Below are 24,338 nucleotides of genomic sequence, written 5' to 3'. Positions count from 1 at the left end.
TGGCTGCTGAAGTGCTTGTGACTAACCGGTAGATTTATGAACCACTCATGAGAATATTAACAGACATCTCTTTTTGGAAAACAACGTGGTGAGACCCTTAAAGCTAAGCCTATGTTCATGGCTTGGGAACTTGATACTGGGAACTTATACCAAGCAGACTATCCAACAGAATCACCCGGCCATGGCACTGGAGCTCTGTGATGCTGCCCTACCTGCAGTAGCCGAAGGGTTTAGAGAGTTGTGGAACATTAACATAATAGCATGCCACAGTCTTCACAGGAGCTGTGAGGCCACATGGAAGCCTGAAATTAAAGGGGAAAATAACACGTACCTGCTTATGACTCTGTGAAAACACATGTGCGTGCATGTGGCATGTGTATCTGTCGGGGAGGGACTGTGGAAAACAACAGCACCAGTGAGTGCTTCGTCCTCTCATGAGGTTCTAGGTCCTTTAAGAACTGAACATGCATTTTCTTCTCTGTATTTTACACACCACCCCTATTTTTCTTTGATAATATAACATCACAACTGGGGATGTAGCGCAGTGGTAGAGTGCTTGCACAACACACAGCAAGCACATCACAACTGGGGACCCAGTAAACGCAGGATTCTGTGCGATCGCAAGCTCTACCTGGAAGCAGTAAATATTCATTCAGTGCTACTGCATGCTAACTCTTTACAAGTGGACTCCTCCATTAACCTCACTTGGACATCAAGAAACAGGCCTGCAAACGTGAAGGTGGGCCTACGGTCAGAGTCATACTTGGGCCCTCTGTGCTCTGGATGAGCGTTTACAATCTAGCACGTGGGCATCTAGCTGTCCCAGATGTGTCTTCACTGCCTAGCATGCACAGGCAGGTTTAAACACCTCTGCTGGCTGCAGTCCACATCCCTGTGTCTGCCGGTCCTGTGCTGAGGTAGAGCTTCACCCCCAGCCACAGGCTCCTTCCCAGCAGAGCCAAGTCCACCTTAGCTGGGCTGTGAGCTGGGCCTTTTCAGTCAGCCTTTCCTCAGAGGGTGTTAACTTCACTGGCTGCCGCCCACACCGTGTACAAACATGGAAATCACTACCTTTTCCATTTACCAGGCTGGTGTGGCCCCAGGCTACCAGGATTTCTGAAGGAGGTAACAATTCATGCGCAACTGCTGCTGCATTTTTTAATTCCTAAGAAAAACCCCTGTGTTAGACTTCCTAGAGCCAAAATGAGTACTGTAAGCAATCTTCCCTTGAGAGAAGAGAAAGCCTGCTTCCTGCCTTCTGGGAGGGCAGGATCATCAGCCTACTCCTGAGAAGTTCCATTTAGCTCTTAAGTTTCTAAGTTTCCCTAGGAGCCTGGGTCACTGAATCAACAACCAAAGGCAGACTCTGTAGGAAGGCCTTTTGTATAATAGCCTTTCTCCATGTGAAGAAGCATCAGTAAATTGACTATAACTTCAGAACTGCTCCAGGGGGAGAGGCAAGTACCTACTTTCACTCCTCCAAGCCATTTCCAAGACCCACAGTGCCACAGCTGGCCCTGGGGGCTACCACTTACTGTGTACCCACTATGCACCAAGAGCTACCAGCTCTGCCCTTCCTAGACCTACCCACGGTTATTACCTGTGTAATACTGCAGGCCAGCAGTACTCTAGGGCACAAGGGCCTGGGAAGAGCCCGGACAGAACAACAGACCAGTCTGGCAGCCCTCAGGTGGCAAACAGGAAAAGATGGAAGAGGGCGCACCGGGAACGTCAGTTATTTGGAGCAGGCACTGCAGGCCAAAGGGGGACAGAGTCTGGTAGACTCGGCAGGACAGGGCAAGTGAGTGGAACTGCTCAGTCATGGAAAGCAGCTATCGCTGCAGAAAATGGAAACATTTTTCTGGGGCTTGGGAGACGACTTAGCAGGTGAAGTCTGGATCCCTAGCACCCACGGTGAGAGCTGGGCACGGTGACATGTACCTTAATCCCAACACGACCTTTTTCCCCTAAGTTTTCTTTTTATTTACTATTAGTGTGTGTGTGAGTGTGGGCACAGGCATGTCACTGAGTATGTGGTCAGAGGACAACCTTCTGGAATAGGCTATCCTTCTACCATGGGCTCCATGGACTGAACTCAGGCCTCCTTACTTGCACAGCAAGTGCTTTTACCTGCTGAGACATCTCACTGGCCCACAACATTTTTTCTTATATTTTGAGTCCTGAGAGCTATTAAAAAACAAAATCAAAAGTCAGTAAGCCAGATAGTATGATGCTGGTCCCTTGTTGAATGCATGTCCTGTACTGTCATAGACCATTAAAGAAATGTCTTTCAGAGGCATGGAAGACTCTGCAAGGCAAAAGACACAGGTGCTGAGAGCCAGGACACTCACTGCCATCCAACCACTTCAATTTTCCAACTTCCCAATCTACACATGGAAACAAACTGGTCTGAAGGCAGATGTGGTTTCTTTTCAACTGGTCTTCAGAACACATCAAGGTTTGACTCTCACACACCATCCTTGATTCTGATTAGAGATGACTACTTGGAGCACCAGCCAACTTAGGGAGGGAGTCAGACAGGGAGTCAGAAGCTGCTTGGGCTGTCCTGGCTGCTGATGCAGATGCCAACACTGGGTTTTCCATTCCTCTGCCTGTTCCCTACTGCCTCAAAGAGACCCTAAGTGGAACCCCCACCTACCCACCAGGATTTCTCCACCTCACTGAAGGACTGGAAAAGCAGTAAGTTAGGACCTGATGGGCTTTAGATTGGGAAAACACACTTGGGCCCATGGTCTATCCTGGATAAATCAACTCTATGCGCCAAAGTGCGATAGAAATCACGGGTCACAGCTGCCCCGCTCTCCATCCCACAATTGGCCATTCTTGAAGGCCCGACGATCAGACCTGGTGCTGCTCAGTTACTGAGTACAACTAACCAAAGAACACCTGAATGCTTCTGTGATATGGTCTGTAAACCCAGATGTTTCCAATGAAAACTGAACACGTTAAGCTGAGCAAGTCAGTGCTTGCTTTTATTTTAAATGTGTGAAATACACTGGAGAGGGCTGAGGATGTAGCTCAGTGGTAAAGTATGACTGAGGCTCTGGGTTCCGTCGCCAGGACTGGTAAGGATATCAGTACGCTTGTGCACCCTACCCTGCTTTGCTTGTCTGGAAGCCCTCACTCACTCTCACACATGTTATTTTGCTGAACCACGTTAAGATGATTATAGTCAGAGCAACTCTTCAATTCCAGACACTTCAGCTTGACTATCCCAAACCAAGGGGACTCTCCCATATGCCTCAGTACCAAGAAAAGGACAAGGGTTAGGTTAGGGGTGCAGCTCAGAAGCAGAGCTTGCTTAGCAAGCTCCAGGCATCCAGTTCAATACCCAGAACCAGGGAAAGAAAGGAAAGAAAGACAGTTCCCATTATAAGCGCCTATCCACTTTGTATTCAATTTCATCCAACTATCCTCAGTCTTGTTAAACCAGAACCCAATGGAGGCGCACTAAGCAGACGCCTTCCAAGGAAGAGAGAGATGACTAGGGGTCAGAAGGCCGGAACCTGTCAGAAAACCAACACCCCCCCATTTTCCCTTTTAAGAGAAACGATTATTTTTTTCTGTAATTTGACCCCAGCCATTACTATTAGCATTTGCAGGCATTTCCTTCCAGGTTCCTTTTCATTTCGTAAACACACACCATCCACACAGTCGTGAAGGAACCAGGTACCACAGATCAAATGCTAATGTGAGGCAAGACCTGGAGAACTGAGCCAGGCCAACCTGACTACATAGCAAATTCAAGACCACTACGGGCTACATAGTGAGATCCTGTCTGAAAAGCAACAATGGAAAGACCTGGTGAAGTCCTGCAGGTGCCAGCTCTGGCATGCCCGCCAGTGGCTGGCCTAGTGGTTCAGCACTAGCGAGGAAGGCATCTGGGACTAAACTGCCCTGGGTCACTGCTGAATGTCATGTGCTGCCCTGATGCACTGTGACATTACCCTGGACTCCGTGCTTCCTCCCCACAGAGCAGACCCAGCAATCCCTGAGAGTCGGAATAGGTGTGGAGAGAGGCTGCGGCTCATACTGTGGGGCTGAGAATATGTGAACAGATCTTTTTTGCACAGAAGGTACTCTGAACTCTTTGGAAGAGAGGTCCTATGTGTTTAGAAGGGTTGTTGTTTTTTGTTTTGTTTTGTTTTGTTTTTGTTTGCTTGACTGTTTTGAAACATGGTCTCCCTGTAGCCCCAGCTGGCCTGGAATTCTCTATGTAGACTAGGATAGCCTCAATCTTGCAGAGATCTGCCTGGACTAAAGATGTGTGCCACCATGCCCAGCTTTAAAAGTTCTTACCAACATTCTCTGCACCAAAAATACCATAAAAGACTCCAACTCCTGGATATCAAATCTTTGACTTGAATTAGGTCTTAAAGTTGAAACATGTCAACAAACAGACACGTGTAGCACTAAACAGAGCATCCTAAGTGGAATTCGATTCCCAGACACACCAGACATTACGACGAGGCATGCTTTGTTCCTTAAAACTGCCGTTAACATTCATTAAACCACACTGAGTACAAGCACTCTCTGATCTGGAAGGTGGCTCCCCAGCTAATTCAGCTGGGCTAGGTGTCCCCAAGACAAGGCTGCCCCCTTGATGCCTATGAAACAAGCCCAGAGCTTTCTTACCTTGTCTCCAGGGGCACAGGTGGCTTTGTCTCAGGGGCTTCTGTTTTCCAACAGCACTGCCCATCCTAAAGTCAGAGGGCCACAAGCGCCTTTCCAAGCCCAGGTGCCTTCTCTGAATGGCAAGTAAAAACTGAGTCACTGGCCAAACAGGGATTCATCTCTGGGATAACCCAAACCCCCTGCAGATGGGCAGCAGTGGAGGCCCAAGAGGGCTGGCACATCCTGCAGAGGAAACTGCAGGAATTCTGTCTGCTCTGAAAGTTCTCTGCCTCCTGCTTTTCAAACTCTTTGGTGGTGCTGGAGAGGAAACCAGAAGAAAGAGCTGGGACCGCCCTACTGGGGGTTGCAGTAATCCACTGTATTAAGCAGCTCTTTCCTTGGGCCTCCTTTGACATCACTGGCACAGAAGCAGCCCTGGGAGTGGGCTGCACTCCTGACACTCACTGCAGCTCTCCCAGTTTTCCAGAAAACAAAAGTCACAATGGGTTAATGCTGGGATGTGCAGTGAGAAACCTCTCACAGACCCACGTCACACCTTCTATTTAGGGTCTTGTTCTCGGCCCTGTATGCACCCCATGATGATGGCTGGAGGAAACAGACTGATCCCATTAATACTGTATCTCCAAGAGGAAAGCAGAAAACCCAGATGCAAGCCACACCTTTGTTCCCAAAGATAATACAGCGCCGACACACCTAAGAGCTTGCAGCTTCCAGTTCTAAACCTCCACTCCATTTGACGGACAGTTTTGCTGGGAATGTTACACCACCTGATTTGCTAGAAGAAAACTAGGGTATGAAGTCATACATAAAGTCTGGGAAAAGGAAAGAAAGGGCCAAGGTGAATATAAATCTAATTTATTCCAGTACCCCAGGTTGCGAAGGAATCCCGAGCGTAAAGTGAGAATGTCAGCTCTGGACCCAGTCACCTGAGCTCCAACCTAGCTCCGCCACAGGCTTCTCACGAGCCCAGCAGCCTCAGTTTTCTCACCTGATAAGTGGACACATTGGCAGCCCAGCTCCTTGTTGTCAAGAGGATCAGAGGCCTGTGCTGAGGAGGAACGCGACAGGCTGCCCAGGCTTAGGAAGCCCTCGGTACCATTTTTCACCATCGTTTCATAGCCTTGGACTCTGAAGCTATGATGGGTCAGGGGTAGACTCCTGGCTGAGGCTCAGCCAACAACACATAGAGAAGGTATCCTGTGGGGCCAGGGGCATGATACAGAGGCAAACTGAAGCAGTCTGGAGACAGCAACCAAAAGCAGAACTCAGAACCAAAGCGAACCTTAACGTTAGCCCAGTTACAGCTCTGGTGTTGTTCCAGCCAGTCCTGAAGGAAGAGAAAGGACCTCACTAATTTCTGCAGGACAGATGAAGCCAAAGCCACACCTCTACAAGATCCTAGGGTGCTGCACTATCCTCTGTCAGTGCAGAAATCATTATACAAAATCAGAGTCTAAGCCTCTAACCTTGGCAAGGCAATTATATATTCATTTGCTATCTCCAAGGATGTGGGAGGACAGAGCAGAAGCAGGAGGGTGCCTGCTTCCCTCTGCACCTTGGAGCCCTCCACCCTAGCCACAGTGCAGTCACATACTGGACAGACCTGAGGGTCCAGTGAAGCTGGCAGAGGGTCAAGATTCAAGTGCAGCTTCACCCCAGTGACCACCCTCCAACCTCTTTATAAGCCATGAAAAGACTTCTTTCGGCTCTTTCCCATTAAACACCCATACACTTTTCCACAAGGAAGTTTCAACTATAGATATGACACCTGACCTCGTTTCTTCTAATTATGCTCAGTTTGATATATGTTCAAAATCACAGCTGATCAAAGACACTCTGGTTAGGTACCTGCATTTTATATCTTTCACTTAAGAGAGAATTTTTGCTTAACATTTTATTTACTTTTGTTTTATTTTGTGTGTATGAGTGTATTGCCTGCATGAATATAAATACATCCATGTTGCACAATGCCTATTTAGGTCAGAAGAAGGCATCGGATTCCTTGGAACTGGGGTTATGGACAGTTGTTAACCGCCATGTGGGTGCTGGGAATCGAATCCTGGTCCTCTGCAAGAGCAGTCAGTGCTCTTAACCATTGAGTCATCTCTCAAGCCCTCACATAAGAGAAAGTTTTAATTTATCAACACTTGGCAAACAGCTTGTGAAGCTGCCAAGCGGGCAAAAGTCTGACCTACCGTGTGCGTGGCAACACTAATGCAGAGATGGGCAGAAAGGCGCAGTAAGGAAAGGGAAGTCCCCCCTCCCCCAACCTAGGATGGGTTAGCCACACAGAACCCTTCTCTAGCAGCTAAAGCACTGCTACCATCCACCTTCCCTCCCTGAGACCATGCAGCGCCCCTGGCCTGGAGTGTCACCCCATCCTAAGTGCCCCTCCTGGTCTATAAAGTCACTAATGTGGGCACCTGCTTATGACAGGTCCTCACAGTGCCTAGACCCAAAGAACAAGATATCAGTTATAGAACTGAACTCAGGGCTGGTGAGATGGCTCAGTGGGAATGCACCTGCCATGTAAGCCTGACGCTCCCAGACTCTATGGTGGAAGTTGTCCTCTGACCTCCAGACATACACTGTGACATGTGCATGCCCCCCCTACAGATATACAACAATAATAATAATAACAACAACAACAACAAAATTTGTATAGAGCTCTGGCATTTCTTAGCTGCTACACTGGAAACTGTGTTTCCATGAGCAAATGAATCCCAAGTACCAATCTGTACATCTATGGAAGATTCTGGCAAAGGAAGAAATCCTCCTTCAGAGCAGACCTTTGCTCCAGGACTCTGTGGTTCAACTTCTCTGAGGCAACCCTGGCTCCAAAAGCTGCAAAGGCTCACTGCTTTGGAGGGGGAAGAGGCTGAGCAGAAGAGCTGTTTTTAAGGATTCCTCCTAAATTGCCCAGCAGAAGAAGTGTTCCAAGAGTCATCCTCCAAAGTGACTGTGCTGACCAATCAAGATGACGTGCCACCGGTTCCCGTCTGAGGGAGACAACAAGAGACACAGACAGGACGAATCAAAACCTAAATGTTGGCTGGGTATGTCTCACACAGGCAATCACAGCACCTGACAAGCTGAAGTAGGATACCCTGAGTTCTGGGCCAGCCTGGGCTACACTGTGAGTTCTAGTTAGCTGGGGCTAGAGACACCCAGTCTCAAAAAACCAAACCAAACCAAACCAACAAAACACAATACCACTAGTGTGAAAAGCCTGAGCTACAGCCAGCATAGTGTGCTTCCATGTGTTGACAAACACGAGACAATTTGGAAGGACACAGGAGTACATGCTGACCTCAATGGGCCCACCTGTGGCTCTGGGTCTCACAGTTACTACATCAACTATGACAGTGCTACCACAAACCCAAACCACTGACTCAGAAGAACAGAGCTCAAGGAGACATGGCGCTCCCCTCCAGCCTGCCCAGAGGGGCAGGGATCCAGGCTACATAACTTCCGAGAGAGCCCTATCCAGCCCACACCTGCCTAGGAAAACTCACCTAACCAGAGAAGGAAAGAGGACAGTGGGAGAAGCTCACTCTGGAGGGTAGTTGGCCTGGTCTAAAGATCTGAGTATGACTATGGGACAGAAACTGGGCCTTCTAACCTTATTTTCTCATACATGTAAACTGAATACAATTAAGCCACCAACTTCGCAAGGCACCTTAAAAGCTGAATGAGATGTCACCAGGTGTTGGCACACACAGCAGGTTCATAAAGAACCGGCTACTGCTGCTGTGTTGGTTGTGATTACCTACAAATGACCAAGTCTTGGACACAGCCAGAGAAATGATCTCCACTCCCAAGGGCTTTCCCCATATCACACAAGATCCGCTGCCCACTGGTCAATCACTCATTTCCTTCACACAATTAAAATAAAATTTCACTTGCAAACATTTGCACCATAGGAATCATATTTTGATTGCGGAAGATGATGTAACCAAAATGTAATCTTGTGACCTGAAATTTGAAACATTTTAGGGTGAGCCCTTCCTATACCCCAGGACTGCTGGGTACACAAGAAATCTAAGTCAGGGTTCTGCAGGGTGCTGCTCAGCTCAAGGATGCTGTTGAGACTGAAATGGCTCTGGAGGGAAAGGCCCTGCAGGAGGTGCCAGTGTGGGCACACTCTCCCACCCAGGGCCAAAGAAAGAGCATTGGGCTCTTGGGCGGTGCCCAGGAGCTGACACTGAGCTTTGTGTGTGTGTCTGTAGGGAGGAAAGTCTGATGTTGGTCACTTCCCTCCTAGAGAAAAATACAACAATACAAGGAAACACCCAGCTTGGTGGGAATGTTCCAGGGTGGGGAGTTGGGGTGGGGTCCCACACATGCTCAAAGGGGCTGAGCAGCAGGAGGTAGGCCCCATAGGCATTGCTTTAGGGTCTCTTGCCTTGAAGGGTGTCCCTGCCCAGTGGGAGATCACAGCAGGCAAAGGCACTTGGAGTAGAGTGTGTCACAGGCAGCTCTTCAGAGACACCTGTACACACACAGGCCAGCCTTGGAATGCCACAGCTTAAGGCGCATCAAACAACTTGCACAAAAATTCATTTGGTTACCACTGGCTCAGAGATGAGCTCGGGCCGGGGAAGCAAGTCACCTATTCCAATCAGCAGCTCAAGGGAGGGCAACAACTGAAGGACAGGACGCAGGGGTAGGGTGTACAAAAGTCCTGTGTCAGTGAAGAAGAGGGTGGGCAGGATGGGCGGGGCCTCACAGGTTTCTCACCTGGGATGGGAGTGGGTTCCCTAAGGTGTCAAACCAGGTGTACATTTTTCTGGGAAGAGCATTTCATGGTTTTCAATGAAATCTCAGAGTTCTAAAAAGTTAAAATCACCAAGCTTGTCAAAACAACAAAATGGGGAAATGAGGTCCACAGACTGAAAGATGTTTTCCCAGGATGTTGAGACCCATGGCTGAATCTCTGAGTGGTAATCTCCCAGCTGGCTGGCACTTTGTTCTGTGGGCCACTGTGAGCTCAGTCCTCCCTTGGCACCGGAAGAGCCGAATGGGGCAGCTGTGTTGCTTCCTGGCAGACCCAGAAGTACCCTCTACACAACAGCACGAATGGTGAGTGGCCGACAACTTGCCTGTTGTTCAGGTTCGTCTCCAAGACCCTTGGGACCTCTTGGCAATGGGGACCACACAGAAGCAGCTCTGGCTGCTGTGAACATGCTGAGGCCAGGAAAGAGAAATGCCCACCTGGGCTCAATTCTACCTGGAACGGGAAGGGAAGCTGCTTTGCTGTTGAGAAAGGCTCTCACGCAGCCTGGCTGGCCTTGAACTCGCTATGGGTCAAGGCTGGCTTTGATCTGTCTCCACCTCTCAAGCTCTAGGATTACAGGTGTGCTGGATGCTCCCTCATGCTGGCTTTGGAAGGAGGTCTTTAAAAGGGGTACAGAAACAGAAACACGTAACTTCTCCGATGCATTTTCATGGTGTCGGAGTATTGGAAGGCAGAGGGGAGCACTAAACACAGAGAATCCTCGAACTCCCACAGCTTTCTGGAACACCTGGGACGAAGTTTCATGTGTCATCAGAGGCCTCTGAAGCTTGGTCCCACCTGCCTCTGCCACCTTCCCCTCTTACCCCATTCAGCCTGTATATGTGTGTGTGGGGGGGCTCACTTCCCACTTCCACTGCCAAGGCTCAATGGCACCCTTAAAGGGCACCACAATCTCTGTCCCATGGGGACAGAAGCCACTGGGGACGCAATGCCGTCTGGGGTTGACATCTCTCCCACTACCTCTGAAGCTCAGCACCTGGCTCCTGCCCTGAGCCTCTCTTAACTTCTAGAGCCACTCACCAAGCTCAGTGCCATGAGCACTTCCTCGGACACACAGAAGTGTGGTGGATTGGATGAGAAATGGCTCCCATAGGTCCAAGTATTTGAACCCTTGGTCCCCAGCTGGTGGCACTGTTTGGGGAGGTCATGGACTCTCTAGGAGGTGTAGTTCTGCTGGAAGAATCACGACACTGGGGCAGGCTCTGAGAGGTCAGAGCCTTACCCCACTTCCAGTTCGCTCGCTCTGCTTGTTCACAAGTGAAGACATGAGCTCTCAGCCTCCTGCTCTACCGCCTGCTGCCACACTTCCCTGACATGATGGACTCTCTCCCTGGAATGGGGATCCAAATGAACTCTCCCTTCTATAAGCTGCCTTGGTCATGGTGGTCTGTCATAGCAACAGAAAAGTAGCTAGTACAAGGGACTTACCTCTGGATGAGGAAGAAGGCACAGAGAAAGAGCAAATTAAGTGTGAGCAAAACAGCAGGATGGGGGACAGAAAGGCCTCTGGGATGACCTGAAGGAGTCAGAGAGCACCCCATACAAGAGTCACATCTAAGAATGTCAAGTGACAGTCCTAAGAACTCACAAGTCTAGACCTGGATCAACTTTAGCAATGGGAGACAGAGTTTCAAAGTGGGAGGGGTCCCATGAGTAGCCAAAGGCTGAGTGAGCATCACACTTAGGCTGCTGATAGGCCTCTTAGGAGATGTGCCCACGGAAACTGGGGGGAATGAGCATAATAGAGGGAGCAGCATGGGCAAAGGCTTGGTGGCAGGACAAACTTCCAGGAAAACCACTGAGGACCATACAGTGGCAGGAGAGTGCAAGCCATGAGCCTGGGGCAGGCCAAGGGCAGAGAGCAGGGTCAGCTGGCTTTGGACATGCAGGCAGGATCCAATTCACCCTCTAGCAGCTGAATAATGAACGGACACTTGTGAGTTAAGAGTGGGAACCAAGCTGCCAGCTACAAGGGAATTGTACAGAGGCTGCGCTGGCCTGTGTGACTGGCCCAGGATGGACTCTGGTAAGCTTCAAGAGGACTTGTCTAGACATGGGCATGACAGAATGCTCAAAGATAACTCTGAGACTTCTGAGCCCGAGCCATGGGATCAAAGACATGATGACCCCAGGACTGGTGATATACACTTGTAGGTCCAGCACTCAGGAGACGAAGGCAGGAGGACCCTGAGTTCAAGACCAGCCCAGGCTACACAGCAAGACCTTGTCTCAAAATGAAAAAACAAACAGGCTATGACAGGAAGCTGAGGTGGAGTACTGAGCACTCAGATTTAGGTGTATGAAGTCTGGACACATCTGCTATGTCTGAGGTGATCAGGTGGTGAGGACAAGTCCACATGTGTGGGCATGATGTCACTACAAAAGGCCATGAGAGGCTCTTGGCCCTTCTATGTGAAGACATAGCAAGAAGGTGCCCCCAAACCTAGACTCCCAATCTGCCAGGGCTTTGGTCTTGAACTCCATGCCTCTGGGCCTATGGGAGATGTTTATAACCTATACTGAGTTTATGTTATTTTTCCACAGCAGCCAAAACAGGCTAAGACCTCAGCCATACAGAGATGCTCAGCAGGTAGCTGGTGATCAGGAAGAAAGGGGCTGGCAAGATATTTGGTGATGAGCTATGTTTAGAGGAACTAAAATGCCCAGGGAGCGGGAATGTCTCATCTCAGGGCATTCCAAAGTGGAAAGTTCAAGAGGGTGAAGATCCCGCAATAGAGGCTGGGTAGACGCCTCTTCCTCGGGCCATCTGAACAGGAAGAAGGGCGATATGCTGTGTGATTTCAAACAGTTTAAACCTTGAGTCAGTCTTCGGGTTCTAGATGCTTAGTTTTTAAATGTCTTGTTTACCATGGTGACTAATACATCATCCTAATTAATTAGCTAATATCCCAAGGCACAATATGCATTAAGTGGGAGATCCATCAAAGAGTGTTTTCATAGCAGTGAAACTTCCAGCAACCTTCCTGTCAGAGCTAATTAGATGGCTGCCGACTTCTCCCTCTGGAACTACAGAGGCAGATGTGACCGGGTGCAGACACTGCTCAGTCTTGCTAATGTCCAGGATCCTCCTCAGAGGGTGATGCCTTTTCCTGAATGTTTCTTTTTTTTAATATTTTATTTATTTTTATTTTCTGTGTATGAGTGTATTTACTGCCTGCATGTATGTGAGCGCATCTGTGTTGTGCAATGCCGCAGAGGTCAGAAGGGGGCTTCGGAGAGACTCCTGGAACTGGAGTTAAGGACAGTCTGTAGCCGCCATGTGGGTGCTGGGAAACCAACCCAGGTCCTCTGCAAGAGCAGTCAATGCTCTTCGCCACTGAGCCATCTCTCCAGCCACCCCCCCTTTCCCTGAATGTTTTAAAAGCTACTTCTCTGCACTACCAGGGTTTGATCTGGTGTTGGACAGGGGCTCCAACCCAGTTCCTGTGTGCCAGGAGAACAAGTCAGCTGAACCCTTAAGGCTGCAGCTTGTGGTCCCTCTTGGCAGTGCTGCTGGAGGAGGATCTACATGTGTTGTCATGACTGCTGTTCTAGGGACAGCTTCTCCCTGCTCACATCAGACCCCTAGGCCTTTCCCATCCTTCTCCATAGGACAGTGGTTACAGGGTATGCCTTTTCCCAGCCTAGTCTCAGCCCAAGTCCAGCAACCTACAGGGAATGAGGTGGCATCTAGGACACCCTGCAGGTCCTCAGGGCCCCGATGGTCCTGATGGCTCAGATGACACAATAGGCTGCATAGTACCATCTGTCACCAACACGAAGCTTCCACTTCCTTTCAATTCCAAATATATCACTGGCAGAAAAATGAAACGTCTCCCAAAAATTCTATCCCAGTACTCTTTCTATAGGGACAGAAAAAAATTTCAAAACTCTACCCAGTTTAACCCAGGGTACTACTGTCCCTATGGAATTGGTTTTCCGACATTGCTTTTATTTTACATGTATGAGTGTCTTGCCTGCATATACGTAAAGTATATCTGTGTTATGCAATGCCCACAGATGTCAAAAGAGGGCATTGGATCCCCTGGAACTGTAGTTATGGACAGTTGTTAACAGCCATATGGGTGCTGGGAACCAAACCCAGATACCCTGCAAGAACAGAAAGTGCTCTTAACTGCTGAGCCATCTCACTAGTCCCCCAATATTCTTTATTAAGACTTAAATTGAAGGCTGGTGAGATGGCTCAGTGGGTAAAAGCCACTTGCCACCAAGTCTGAGGATCTGAGTTAAATCCCTGGGCCCTTCACAGTAGGAGAATTGATTCCCTCAAGTTGTCCTCTGACCTCCACTATATGTGCACCAAACACACTCACACATGCATGCACACATACCAATAAATAAATGTAATTAAAAACATTTTTTTTTTTTTGGTCTTTTTGAGACAGGGTCTCCAAAACAGGGCAGAGGCAGGCGGATCTCTGTGAGTTCAAGGCCAGCCTGGTCTACATAGTGAGTTCCAGGCCAGCCAGGGCTACAGGGAGACCCTGTCTCAAAAAGACCAAAAAATAAAAAAACAAACAAAAAAACATAAGTTAACACAATACTAGAATCCTCTCCGTCTACTCCAAGAACATGAGCTTAAGACTGCCTGAGAGCCAGGAAGGCACACACTCTGGCTGTGCCTTGTGGTCACCACACACTCTGGCTGTGCCTTGTGGTCACCACACACTCTGGCTGTGCCTTGTGGTCACCACACACTCTAGCTGTGTCTCGTGGTCACCGTTTCTTAAACTCAACCCTCCTAGACTTTGATGCTCTCCTGCCCTGAGCGTGTGCAGTAGCAGATGTTCATGGGAAAACAGAACCAACTCGACAGAATCCTGTGTGGAAACGGCCGTATTTCTGGAACAGCTTTCTTGGTACAGCCCCTCTGTGATGCAAATCTGTGTGGGCTCCGCTGTGACAGAGGACCACACCCTCAGTGTTTTCCATCTGCTCCAGGCAGGGGTGGGGAAAGCAGGAACAGGCCAGGAGTAGCTAACACTCCATCTGTCAGGGTCCTTCCTTGAGAGCAGGGCTCTCCTGGTGATTTTCTTCACTGTGAGGTCAGAACAGAGGGACATTCATAAACTGAAGATTCATAGCCCAACTCTTGAGCCAAAGGCTGAATCTCAGCAGGGTACAGTGGTGTCTACCTGTAATCCCAGTGCTTGAGAAGCTGAAGTAGAAGGGTGAGTTCAAGGCCACCCTGGGCTACAAAGCAAGACCCTACCTCAAAACAAACACGCAAAAAAGTACTGAACTTTGTGGGAGGGGAGGACTGGGATCCAGCTGCAGGTTGCCCTGATTTGAGCTGCTGTCCGAGTTCCTCTGGCAGAGGGGGTGCCTGGGAAGCCGGTAGGGGGAGGTACCATATCCCGCTGTACTCCTGGATACATACATTCCTTGCAGTTTAACTTTAGAATCAAAGTGTGTATTTTTTTTTAATTTTTTATTTGTTATTTTTATTTTCTATGTATGACTATTATGCCTACATGTAAGTAAGTGCACCCATGTCGTCCAATGTCTGCGGAGGACAGAAGAGGCTGTCAGATCCCCTGGAACTGGAATTACAGACAGTTGTTAAGTGCCATGTGGGTGCTGGAATTCGAACCCGGGTCTTCTGCAAGAATAATCAGTGTTCTTAACCGCTGAGCCATCTCTCCAGCCCCAAAGTGTGTTGTTTTATAATCCAATCTGCTGAAGTATTTGTGTCCTCTGAAAAGTTTGGAAATCAATATCAAATATTACATTTTTGGTGTGTTAATGTCAGCACAGTAACTGGTCATCACTTAGTCTGACTCCACATTAATGATACTCGTGGGCCAGAGATACCATGGTGGTGATGGCTCTGCACAGAGGTGCTGCTCCTCCAACAGGCCTGCCTTCTGGAGTTTCTGAGGAAGCCTTAGCCTTGCTTGTGCCTAGATTGTTCTCCCTCCATCGCTCCTTTGAGCCAGTGATACTTTCTCAGGAATGTGGCTGATTGCTTGAAGTCCTGCCAAAGGTGCTCAGTGCCGGCCACCTGTGCTGCCAATCAGAGCAAGGGCCAAGGCTGGAAGCCCCGGAGAAGCCAAGGCTTCACTAACGGCTGGCAGCACTGAGCACCTTGGACCAGGTTGCAACGCTCCCAGCAGGGAGTCCAGCTGCGAAGTCGGACCCCTAGACTCCCCTCAGCCACTCTTGGCTCAGGATAGACTTGGGAGATACAGGACAGGAATGGTTCTTAACTAGGGGCTGGACAATCCCTGGGGGACTGGAGAAGCTTAAAGCAGAGCTGAGAAGCCCAGACACATGGCAAGATCCATACCCAGTGGTTCAGTATCTGCTCTGGCTTAAAAGCTTCCTGACCACACAGGTCCCTCAAGGGCCATGCCCAATATAGGAGGCACAGCACCCAGGGGCCTGGACGTGCTTTGTCAGCTTACTGTTCCTCAGAGTTGTTCCTGCTCAGCCCAGACGCAGCCCATTAACCACTTACAGATGCCTAAAGACAGCCATCACATGTCACTGCTTTAGAACTGTTTTTATATAATTTATGGTATAAGGATACAGTATAAGATTAGATAATATGCTTATGTAGAAAATGTTTTGTAGCCACAGCAGTTTTTAAACTGTGGTCAGTCTGGGGGCATGGCTCTGTGGTAGAGTGTTTGCCTAACTTGAAAGAAGCAAAAAGCAGAACCCACCAAGCTGTGGCGGAAGACAACATATAAAAGCACCAACCACCTGACCACTGTAAGTGTTCAGGTCAGTACGAGCATCCACAGTGTGCCACCACCACCATGGCTTCTGGATCTTCAGCTTGTAACACTGACTGTCCCCTTTAAACCCTAAAGCTGCATCCCTCCCTCTCCAGGCCTGCACCACCTACGCGTTCCTAAAAGTGAAGCCACACAGCGCTCGGTCCTCTCTCTTACTTCACCCGGCACAATGTCCTCAGGTGTATCCACATTACAGCACATCAGAATGCCCATCTTTAAGGCTAATATTCCATGTAGATAAACCACTTGGTTTATTCACCCTGGAAGGCCATCCTGGTGACATCTACCTTTCGAGGACTGAATAATGCTGCTGGAAGGCGGGTCTCCTCAAGGCCTGGCTTTCAGTGCTCTCCAGGCACATCCACATAAGCAGACTTGCTCTGAGGAACCACTATGCTGTTTTCACAGTTTTATTTACAGTCCCACCAACTCAAGGGCCCCATGTCCTGTTCCCCACCTGGTGCTGGTGCTCAGCACTCTGAAAGCGGCATCCTTGTGTGGTGCATCTCGCTGTGGTTTTGCTTTGCTTTCCTGATGATTCGTCACACTGTGCATATTCAGGAGCTTACTGGCCATTCACATGGTTTTGTTTTTTTTTTCTTAAAAATGTCTATTTTAGTCTTTTGTCCATTAAAAAAAAATGTTGTTTTAGTTGGAATTTTAAAAAATCGATTCCTATGAAATGACTAGATGGCTAACCAAAGTCAAATTCTCACGTAGACGACCAATTCAGCCCATACAATGGAATACTACTCAGCTATAAAAAGGAATGAGCTGAGATAAACAAAGTAACTTGAATCTCAGAGGCAATGGAGAGCAAAGAGGTCAACGTTCACAGTCATAGGTCATGCGGCCACATTTCCATAGGGACAGACAGACAACAGACAGCAGTCTCTGAGGTTGGAGAAAAGCTTGACCATTCTCCCTGTGGAATGAAGTGCTTGGGCATCCTGCCTGTGGCAGGGGTTAAACAATCTACCTGTGTCAAAAGTCACACACACACACACACCCTCGCCCCCAGAGGCTGACTGCATCATTTTAAACTGTCCCCACTTGGGAGGGCACACTTTCCCTTGGCCCACACAGGTCTTTCACTGCTTATGGCTCAGGGGTGCAGTTACGACTGTCACTTGAACCCAGACCAGGCTAAACTAGGTTTGAATTGTGCTTCCCAACAATTCACCAGGGACTTAGGAAACTAAGTCCTGGATGTTTCAGAGTCCAGACCCAGAGTGTTCACAAATGATTGGTCATACACTAGGGGGGATTCATTGTTGGTGGGAGCAGGTATGTGCCAGGGATCTGCCATCCACATGTTCCATCAGACCCTTACAGATGCAGTTCATATAGGGGGCCCCCAAGGGCACAGGGACAGTAGTGTGGGACCTGTTCTCTCAGCATAGCCTGAAAAGGTCTCAGTTATGAGCCTTGCTGGTGACACCTCGCAAAGGTCCTGTGGTAGCCTCAGCCCAGTCATTTCCTTAGCAGTAGGAGCATTCATCCTAAATTGGGTGTGTGGGGGGGAACCTCTGGCCCCTGCAGCCCAGGGTAGGAGTGCAGTGAAGGCCCCTAGCCCAGTTCCTACCCTTCAAACATAAAAACAGCTTCTCAAACCTTTCTTGCTTAGGTAATCAGGAGACAGCTCCCTGTGAACAGAAAAACGGGCAGACTGTACAGAAAAGCATGCTTTTGATCCTGGCCTTTGGCTTTGTGATGAGCTCAGAGAATATTTGTAAGGCGCTCTGGACAAGCCCAGGCAGAAGCACAAATTACTGTGGTTATGCTAATTAAGTGAGAGGTCCTACAGCTCCAGGACCACATGATTAAACAGAGTGAAAGGCTTAAACAGCAACAGTCTCTCGGCAGCTGACACACAGTGCTTGGGCCAGCAGCTCCGGGTCTACACTGTCTACACGCTAGTTTCTACATGGCAGGGGAACTTGGGGAAGCAAGGCGGGGAGGAAGCAGAGCAGGACAACAGGATTCCTGAGTTCTTCCAGCTGGGAAAGGTAACCAGGGGAGGAAAGTCATGTAGGGATCACCCTGCCACGTACTCTATATAATGTGTAAAGTACTTGTCTAGGAAGACCCTGAATGACTAGCAATCACAAAACAGAAGCCACACATTGTGACCGTGACACCTCCAGAGCTGACCATGGATGGTCTAGTTAACCCTGAGGGTCACCCTGGGGGTGTTGGTGTCAGAGTGTGCTGGGCTTCTGCCTTCTAGACCAAGAACAACAAAGCCAGGACTCCTCGCTCCCTCTGCAGCATGGTACGGGACAGCGAGTGTAGCTGAAGGAAGACCCAGCTCCTCCTCCCATGGATCTTCCCAGGCTTAGCCTAACTGTAACCAGCTCTCAGTGACTGGACCCTTGGCACTTAGCTTCTCCAGAGAAGGCTCAGGGAAGAGGGGCCGGGGTGTGGCTCAGTGGTTGAGCACTCAGCTCATGTGACGCCAGGATTCTAGCCCTAGGAGAGACTCTAAAACCTCTCGGTAGGCAGAGCCTCCCTTTCCTCGGCGTAATGAGGTCTGAACTTCAGTTACCATGTCACCATTTTAGGGCGGAAGGGCCCTTGGGTAAGAACAAGGCTAGTGCTCACGGAGCACTTCTCCCTGTCAGGACTCGGCTAACACCCTGGGTACCACCACCACCCTGGGTACTGCCGCACTGACTCTTCTTTTCACACCATGAGGAAGCCTGACTTCGACAAAGGAAGACCCCACAACTACCACACAAAGTGTTGACTGAAAACCTCAGCTCTGGGCTCCGTTCAGCCACTCTTGTGCTACCAAACAAGTGAGCAGGCTGAGTCAGTGTCCTGGTGTGGTCCTGGGCTCACAGGGAGGCTCTCCTTGCAGTCCCTGCTCAGGCTCACACTGCCTCTGCCGCAGAGGAGCGTGCGAAAGGTGAGACCCAGTCTCCTGCACACAACACAGGTACTGCCCCCTCATGACTCCCCATGGGCAGGCTGCTGTCTGCCGTGCTGGGTGGAGAGAGTTACTATAACCCAGGGCCACTTCCCACTCCTACTGTGCCATCTGGGAAGGTGGCTCCCAAGCTGCTTTCTGCTTTCTGTCCAGTCACTCTGCAACTGAGAACCAGAGGCTGCTGTGTAGACGTGCAGCCAGGGTCACAGTCCTGTAGAGATGCTGGAAAGCCCCAGGGAAGGCCTGAGCTGATCCCGGTCCACCTCTGTGACTTGGCAGACCAGCCGTGGACACAGGTTCCCTGCAGTACTGCCCAGCCAATTTCTCCCCTGCCACCTGTAAAATGGGTCTAACACCTGCCTCTTCCCCCAACAAAAGAGAAGTTAATTAATCAAGTGCATCTCTGAAGATGAAGCTCCCAGCAGCGGAAGCACACAGGAGCCACTGGGTAAACGTTAGTCACCACCTCCTGCACTGGAACAGTTAGTGCCAAGCCACATCTAGTCATGCTGAAAACATCTACAGGGCTGGGGAGATGCAGTGGGAGGAGCATTCTGCTCAAGCATGAGGACCTGAGTTTGGATCCCCAGTACTAGGTAAAAAAGGAGGTGTGGCTGCGGGTGCAAGCAGGAGGTAGAAGGATCAGGAGTTCAAGGCTGGTCTTAGCTATATAGCAAGTTTGAGACCAGCCTGGGCTACATTAGCTCTACCTCAAACAACAACAAAAAGAAACAACTGGCAAACTAACTGTCCACCCTGCCACCAACCCTGCAGACTAGACTTGCAGCTAGCATTAGGAAGGGCCTCAAAGCATGGTGAGGAGGTGAATACCAGTGATTCTGGCACTCAGAAGCTTCAGGCAGGAGGATTGCTGTGAGTTTGAGGTCAGCCTGGGCTACTCAGTGAGTTCAAGGCTGCCAGTCTAGGATACCCAACTAACCCTTGTCTAGAAAACAGGGAGAGCTAGAAAGAGGAGGGAGGAGAGGAGGAAGGAAGGGAAGGGAAAGAGGGAGAGGAAGAGGGAAGGAAAAGAAAGAGCCTCTTAGGGGTTGGGTGGCTCAGTGGTAAAGCTTGCACACTCAGTACCAGGCTTGTTTCCCAGAAAAGCCCTCTCAAGTGGGGCTGTTTCCTGCACCAAGTTATATGGAAGGCACCAGCAGTTTTTCCTGAGCCTGGGTCCTCTGGTAGGACAGCAAGGGACAGACAGCTTTGTCACAAGTACCCTTGCTACACTGGAGTCCTTGGCACTACAGCAGCTACCTCAAGGGTGGAGAGGTGCCTGGAAATGTGCAAGTCCATTTCGACCCGTGCCACAGAGTTAAGAGACTTGGTAAGTGGCATACGTGTCTGTGGGCTCCGGTCCTGCCTCTGCCCCGCTCAGTGTACGACTGCACCTTAGCTACTCCAGATCTCCACGAACAGCCTGTTGCTCAGAGTCCTCCCTGCAGAACAGTACGATACCTCTGCTCTGTCACGAGGATTAAGTCACATGTGTGGAATGCAGAGCCTGGTACTGGCACGTGGTAAGAGCCCAGGGACGGTTAGCGGCTACTATTATTTTTACTTACGAAAGGAGGGGCCAAGAGGCACCAATTCCAAGGCCCCCACACAATCATTCATCTATCTGTTCACAATCAGCACTTGAAGGCAGAAAGGCCCATGGGGTTATCCATAACCAGCTAACAAATACCACACTGTTTCCAACCAGGGTTTTGTTTGTTTGCTCTGGGTCGGCAAAGTGGCGATGTGACGCCAGCAGGCCATAGGGCTTCAGCTGTCCTCTCATTCCATGCCCTCCTTCTCATGGGATATTGCAGCATCACGCTCCTGCTCTGGTTTATTTTTATTACATTTATTTGGGGGATAGGGTGGGAGGGTGGAGGTCAGAGGACAACTTGTAGGAGTTGGTTCTCTCCTTCCACCATGTGGGACCTGGGGATTGAACTCAGGTCATCACTTGGCAATAAGGGCCTTTACCCGCTAAACCTCTCTCTGGCCCTATCCTGCTGTTTTGAACAGAGCAGTGCGTGCCTGGAAGCCACACCTGCCAGGTCACACCAATAGCACATATTTTAAAAGCTATACAGTGAACTACTAAAACAGGCCCTTGTTCTTGGCCAGCAAGCTCTGTTTCTATGCTTTCAAAACAGGGCAGAGTTCTGATACAAAACTTCATTTATAGTGAAATGACTGTGGTTCCTGCAGGCAGAGAAAGTAAAGAGATTACTTCAGGGGCCAACAGACACAATGGGCTAGCAATAGGGGCAGAAATGTGTTTAGGATGCAGCAGGCGAGACTCTGGCTCATGTTTCTTTCCAATCCCAGTCAGGAAGGAAAAGGGTAGAAAGAGGAATTGCCTTTAGACCCAAGATTTCTCGCCCACTCAAGACAGTCTCTCGGCTCACAAGAAAGATACCTAGGTCCTATGACATAAACAGAAGGGGAAGCCAAGCCCACTCTGGCCAGCTCTACAAGGACAGGAGGTACCCACAGCCAACAGTGAGCAGAGCTAAAGGACATGGAGCTGCTCTTAAAGAACGTTCCACTGCAAGCTGAAAAGGTGAACAAGTAGTACCGGGACGCTGCTCCTGGCGCCACTGCGTGTGCTAGGCTACACAGGGCTGGCAGCCCTGCTGCTGTGTAAATGCCTGCTCTATGAAGGATGTGTTCTGCCCGAGAGTTCTTGCTCCCATGCAAACCAAGTAGTGTTTAAAATGGAGGCTAGGGTGTGCATGACCAGCAAGCATCTGTCTTGTCAGAGTCCAGTGGAGGCTCTGCCTCGCCCAGGCCTAGAGCATGGAATCTGATCTTCCTCTTTTGCAATGACTGAACCCAGGGTCTTGTGTATACCAACCAAGCATGTATTCTACTGCTGAACCACACTCAAGTCGTGTCGTGTGCCCCCCCACCCCCAGCTTTTAAACAAGACCTCGCTATATTGCCTGAGGTGGTCTCAAACTCCCAGAGTCCAGAGATCCTCCTACCTCAGCCTTCCAGAAGCTGAAGAAACAGAGGCATGTCACCACACTGGGCTTGGGAATCTCCTTTTTTTTAATGATGTTTTGAGGCAGAATCTCACTATGTATTCAGGTTGGCCTAGAACTCTCCATTCTTCTGCCTCAGCCTCCCAGAAGCTGGGATTTGACTGCAGCTTTTCAGAGGACCATACAAAAACACTGATCAATGTACATGGTTGACACAGAACCCTCAATCCACTGGGCACCTGACATCAGAGTATTCCTCCTGAGTCACTAAGAAACAGCCTAGTTAGCAACTTAAAACTAGAGGAAGCTACAGCTAAAGTTAGTCAGGGCCATAGTAAGGCTCAGTGGTATAGCCCCAGCAAAGAAGGAAAGGACTAAAGATAACAAAGCCTTGAAATCAGAAACTAAATTCATTCTGTGGTAACAGTAACCAAGTTTACTAGTTCTTTTTTCTGTCTTTTGCTTTGAATGGCAGTGTTGAGGATCAAATGGAACTCATGGCTTTGTGCACGCTAGGCAAGCATTGTACCGAGTCACACCCCAGCCCTTACTCATTTTTTTAGTAAGTATGCACTGAAAACCTACTGCGTCCTAGGCTGGTAGACAAGCACACCACTCAGGAGCTAAGATCTATTTAAAGCATTATTTATTATTAACTTGCAGGCAGGAAACTGGGCTTTGGATTTTGAGTGGGTTAAACAGCATCATTCTACCCGTGTTTTGTGGGGCTTTTCCCTGGAATTTACTATCTGCTAGGGAAAAAAAGGCACTGGGGGTGGGGGGGCAGCTTTGGCAAGGAGGCTGAGGCCAACCAGTAAGTGGTCTCCACCCTGTGTTGGTGGAGGGCCACAGCTGAGCAGAAGAACTGACTAAAGTGGCTTCCCTACCTGCTGTGACTTCTTTGCTGGGATCAAACTCAGTCTCTGGAGCAGACTAGACGGATGCTCCGCTACTCAGCCCTCAGCCGTCTGTAGTGGGCTTCTTAGGTGTAAAAGAGGCGCTGCGTGCTTTAAAAAGCACACAGGGAAGAACTAATTCCGGAGTCCCACTCCCTCTAGGCACAGATGGAAAAAGAGACCCAGAAAGAGAAGGAGTCGCCTAAGGACATGCCAAGTTTCAGACAATCTTACACAAATGACCAGAAACCAAGGTGACTGGCCTACTAGGTGACACACCCTCATCAGTCACAGGCTGGGGCTGCTATTATTATTATTATTATTATTATTATTATTATTTTGGTCTTTTTGAGACAGGATCTCCCTGTGGCCCCAGCTGGCCTGGAACTCCCTATGTAGACCAGGCTGGCCTGGAACTCAGAGATCCACCTGCCTCTGCCTCCCGAGTGCTGGGATTAAAGGCGTGCACCACCACGCCTTTTTCATGGGCTCTTATTTACTTACAGTCTCTGGGGTGAGGTGGATGACTTGCTGGAACACCTGTCCCAACAGCAAGGCAGGGGTCCCGGGGGTGTGGCAGGGGCCATAACCAGGCCCATCTTCTTTTCCACTGTGTCATTTTACCATGGCAACAGGCAACACATCGCAGGACTGAGGTAAGCCCCAGTCTGGCACTGACAGCAAGCTGCAATCCAGGCTAATTTGGGAAATGATTTTTCTGCAAGCTCATACATGACTCATCTTTCCAAGCCTATTGGGTCTCCTGGCTACAAGGAATCCCATTCAAACCGCCTCTGCCAACAGCTGCTCGGGAGACCAGGAAACAGTTGGGGATGCTGTGTTCTTTTTTTTTAAAACACATTTATCTACATTAGTACTGCTTCTTATCTAGGTATAGTATTGCTAACATTGTTAGTATTACAAACATCTCAAGCAGTTTGAAGGCCAAGTTGGGTCTAGCCTAATTAAACAGGTAGTTTTCAGAAGTTTCTTCCCCCCAAGATCAGAAAAGAAATGTAGAAAGCGAATTAGAACTGGGCAGACACTGCTGTGCCCCCCGCGGCACTCTACAGTGTACCGTGCATGGCAGAAAGGGCCCAGTTCCCCATTTCACTTCCTAAGCCTGTGATCTTAGGCAAGCAACCACATTTCTCTGGGCCCTAGCTGCCCGCAGGTACAGCCTGGAGAACTCTGCCCCTGCCCTGGGGCATTAACAGGGAAAGCCGTTCTGAACACCACAGGAAACCGGGGAAGTGTTTGAGATTGGTTTGCTATTACCACTGCCCTGCCACCTTGGGAAGACCTGGT

General features: G+C 49.4%; 1 protein-coding gene across 5 annotated transcripts in view; it reads right to left on the bottom strand.

Moving 5' to 3' along the window:
- The window catches only part of Rapgef1 (Rap guanine nucleotide exchange factor 1), a 117,673-nt gene extending 94,009 nt beyond the window's left edge, over nucleotides 1-23,664 (bottom strand). For all 5 annotated transcript variants that reach the window (XM_029568764.1, XM_029568765.1, XM_029568767.1 and 2 more), the window contains exon 1: nucleotides 23,535-23,664. In XM_029568764.1, the coding sequence (XP_029424624.1) occupies nucleotides 23,535-23,649 (115 nt within the window). In that variant the 5' untranslated portion in view covers nucleotides 23,650-23,664. The remainder of the gene's footprint in view (nucleotides 1-23,534) is intronic.
- Between the last annotated feature and the right edge of the window lie 674 nt (nucleotides 23,665-24,338).

Source organism: Nannospalax galili, unplaced genomic scaffold, assembly GCF_000622305.1.
Source record: "Nannospalax galili isolate Female #2095 unplaced genomic scaffold, S.galili_v1.0 scaffold300, whole genome shotgun sequence".
Classification (NCBI taxonomy): Eukaryota; Metazoa; Chordata; class Mammalia; order Rodentia; family Spalacidae; genus Nannospalax; species Nannospalax galili.
Note: the sequence above shows the minus strand (reverse complement) of the source record. Positions and strands in the feature narration are given on the sequence as shown.